The following is a 3,934-nucleotide window of genomic DNA, read 5'->3' as shown; positions in this document are numbered from 1 at the left end:
GGTGTTAGTCATGTATGCAGTGACTGACATGATACAAAAAAGAAAAAAAGTTTTATTGCAGCATTTTAAAAAATGTGCACAAATGTGAATTGAAATGTGCTGACGACAAGCTTGATTCTTGGAGATGCTGCTTGAATTCGGAAGACAGTTAGACAGTTCCTCTTCAGGTTCTGGAAGATGTTTTACTCCTGGAAAAGAAATGACGAGTTAATAAAAAAAATGGGACAACAACAAAGCTGAGGTGGTGGAGGTGTTTATGTCAGCGAGCCTCAGAGAGGATTCTTAGCTTGTTTGTGTGTAATTGCGGTGCAGCGACACAACTGTAATAATTCTCCTGTTTTATGAGCTTGTTTTGACATTCCCAAAGCTCGGCTGCTTGTTAGGTCAGTAGCCTGAAAACTTTATTTACTGATCTGCCGAATTGCTGATCTGACCGTATGCTTTTTACTGTGGTAAAAAAACACAAAAAAACTTCCTTATCAAAGTGACCATAAGAATTTCTCTAAGATTTACATTCTGTGAGCAGCTAAAAGCCTGTAGAGTGTGAATTAGTCTTTAGTCCACATTTATTTCTTTTGGATTTTATATAAATCTTGTATTGAGTGAAAAGGACAATGTTATCAAGCTGATGCATAGTGGAAGAGTTCAAATAAAAGCCTCTCTAGTGTTATTTTTTTATTTATTGTTTATTTTACACTATTATGAACTTTTGTAATATGTATTCATCAAAATCAACACTAATATTTGAAATTTGTATTAAGGAATCAAAGGAAGTCTATAAACTTCAGTTTCTGCTGCCACCTGCTGGTGAGAAACAGAACGACCATTAATTAAAGAAATTTAAGTTTTTAAAATCCCACTCTGATCTATCATAAAAGTGGTCTTTTATTTATGATTTTGCCATTTTCAGGCAAAATTGAAAAAAATAGTTTCTGTAGAGCAGCAGTAGTTCATTAGAAATTCACATCTGAGTTGTGGGCGGGACTATTGCAGAGAGTAAAGCTTCCCCGTCTTCCCATAATTCCTTTGTTTACACCAGCGGTCTGCAACCTTCAACAGTTAAAGAGCCATTCTGGAGGATTTCTTACTTACTAGGAGCCACAAAGACTTATTTCACCCTTTAGAAAAAGAAGACACTAATTTGTATTTATGGTATTGATGTTTCTATTATGATAAATACAAATACATTTGTTTTTTCAAGCATAAATAAAACAAAAGTAATCATCCTGTACCACATAAAATCATCTCAATGCAGAGAATGTAGTAGTAGGTAGTGAAATGTGGGTAATGATGAAAAATAAACACATACAAAACCACAGTTGTGGTGCATCTTAACCAGAAATTCATAAATCTAAATAAAAAAATAAATAAATCAGAGCTAATGAAGTGATCCTTATCATGTTTTTCATAATTAAAATTGTTGTTTTTTTAATTAAAAAACTAGAAAAGCTGGTGTGTGACTTGATCAAATTGATCTTCTGTGGTAAAGAGAACTCAAACAGCCAAACTACTTGATGGTGGGATTGTTGGGGCATTATGGGTACTGTAGTCAGGATCCAGTTGCATACTGACCTTCAACTGATTATGAAGGAGTTGAAAAACATTTGAATTTTAGGATTTTTTTTAAATAAATCTGTAAGTTAAACCTAAAATATGTTACTTTTCCAAATAAAAAATATTGTATTTTTTTTTTAACCAGAGAGCCACGATGGAATTGTTAAAGTGGCTCTAGAGCCACATGTTGCAGACCATGTTTACAACCACGACCTAACATTACAGACGACGAGCAATATTGGAGCTATCCAGCCGTACAGTTTTTATCCAAATACCAGCTCAAATGACGATAATGAAAACGTTATTGGATCTATTAATATTTATATTCTGATTCACAACAAATCAAACAAAGAAATACTCATAAATGCAGTTTTAATCTTCATATATGTCTTCCATCATGAGAAAAATGCTCAAACTTCTCTTTCTGTGCCTCATCCCAGGTTTGAACTGATGAGGATGTGCTGGCAGTATAACCCCAAGATGCGCCCGACCTTCCTGGAGATCATCAACACCATCAAGGACGAGCTGGATCCTTCCTTCAGGGAAGTCAGCTTCTTCTTCAGCGAGGAGAACAAGCCCCCGGACACGGAGGAGCTGGATATGGAGGTAGAGAAAATGGAGAACATTCCACTGGACCCTGTATCCTCCAGGCAGCCGGCCGTGCACCACACGTCCGGAAGCTCGGGGGGCGCGTTGACTCCCTCCGCCCAGCAGCTGTCCCCCATGCAAGGCCCAAGTACTCCTTTACTGGGGCCCGTATCCCCCTCACACCCCGGCGGCTATGTAGCTTCAACTGTGGGCTCTCCGGGACACGACAAGCACTCAGGGCATGTTTCGGTCAACGGACCTGTGGTGGTGCTGCGGCCCAACTTTGAGGAGATCCAACCATATGCACACATGAACGGGGGCAGAAAGAACGAACGGGCATTACCGCTGCCCCAGTCGTCGGCCTGCTGATATCTGTGGAGCCCCCTCCTCTTCCTCGCACACAGGGTAACTTACAGCCTCTCTTAGACTCTTCAAGGAGGGACGTTGACTTGGCTCTACTGTGTGTCAGTAGAGGATCTCTTCGCTCCTTTAAGGTCAAAACTCTCAAAGAAACTGTAAAAACAGCACCAAGACCTGCTGAAGCGTTTGGAGTTTGGCGGCTCAGACACACTGGGGGACTCCTGTTCTTCAAACCTTTCGTCGCGTTCGTGTTCTCCGAGGAGGAGCGCACCACAGGCATGTACAGACTTCCATGAACTCGCTCGTCTTTTCAGCATATCTATCAGCAAAACCAACAGAAGAGCACTTTTCGTTCCTAAGGATTTCAGAGAGGGGTGGGGGTGGCCATTCTCTCCACGACACGGTACTGCTCCATTTCCAGAAATGGCTTTTCATCAATGATTTTGTTTTTTTGTCTACAAACATACTGGTTCAAGTTTGCCTCATCATGAACTTTTGGATACAGATTGTAGTTTCATCAAATATTTTTATCAGGCGGCGGTCACAACGGTAAAGAAGAGCCTATTTTACATCTGCCAAACTTTTGCCAATCGACTTTTTTTTTTCCTCCAATTTCATACTCTCTTTGTAATAAGGTTGGGATTCAGAGTTGGTCTGAGCAGTTCAATTTTAAATCAGAATCTGCATCTGCAGGTTTTTTATAGAGGAGGCCGTGCTTCTAGAATTTATAACATACATGTTTCTGGTAGTTTGTCCTCTCGAGGTCATTACTCGGCTCCAATACTCACTTATAGTCATGAGTTCTGGAAACAAGCGGCTAAAATTAGCTTCCTACGTAGCGTCGCTGGGTGCTTAAAAGCTCGGGTTTAAAGCTCGGAGTAGAGCCGCCGCTCCTCCACTCAGAGGAGCCAGTTGAGGGGGCTCTGGTCCGGATGCCTCCTGGACACCTCCCCATGGAGGAAGACCCAGGACATGCTAGAATCTACGGCTAAATCCAAATTCTTCCCCTACCCCTACATTTAGCCCTCCAAACAGAGTTATGGAAAAATAGTGTCTTCAAATTCAGATGTCTCACCCACTCAGTGATGTCATCAATAGTCGCTGCTCAGCTACACTGCTAGCGCTCAAAAAATACATAGTCATTTCTTACATTTAAATGTAAACTTCTGTACTTCAGAGCACAGCCACGAGAACAAATTCTCTTCTTCTCCACGACTATTTCAGACCCTACTGCTTCAAATGCCCCTACAATTGGAGGGGTAGGGAAGAAATCAGATTCGGCTTATATTTCCCGGCTGGCCTGGAAACGCCTTAGAGGAGCTGGAGGAAGTGACCTGGGGGATGGAAGTCAGGGGATTTTTGCTTAGTCTGCTGCCATGGCAACCCAGTCCCAGATGAGCAAAGAATATGTTTTTTTTATATTTTTGGGGGG

At 41.3% G+C, this 3,934-nt stretch overlaps 1 protein-coding gene across 2 annotated transcripts in view; it reads left to right on the top strand.

The window, feature by feature from the left end:
- igf1ra (insulin-like growth factor 1a receptor) overlaps nucleotides 1–3,928 on the top strand; it is an 81,733-nt gene extending 77,805 nt beyond the window's left edge. Inside the window, exon 20 of one of the 2 annotated variants that reach the window (XM_036212389.1) lies at nucleotides 1,995–3,928. In XM_036212389.1, coding sequence (XP_036068282.1) covers nucleotides 1,995–2,511 — 517 coding nt within the window. In that variant the 3' untranslated portion in view covers nucleotides 2,512–3,928. The remainder of the gene's footprint in view (nucleotides 1–1,994) is intronic. The other variant, XM_024281804.2, reaches the window with a different exon arrangement.
- The last annotated feature ends 6 nt before the right edge of the window (nucleotides 3,929–3,934 follow it).

The sequence above is a fragment of the Oryzias melastigma genome, linkage group LG6 (assembly GCF_002922805.2).
Source record: "Oryzias melastigma strain HK-1 linkage group LG6, ASM292280v2, whole genome shotgun sequence".
In the NCBI taxonomy this organism is placed as follows: Eukaryota; Metazoa; Chordata; class Actinopteri; order Beloniformes; family Adrianichthyidae; genus Oryzias; species Oryzias melastigma.
The sequence above is the reverse complement of the archived record's forward strand: the minus strand, read 5'-3'. Positions and strand labels throughout refer to the sequence as shown.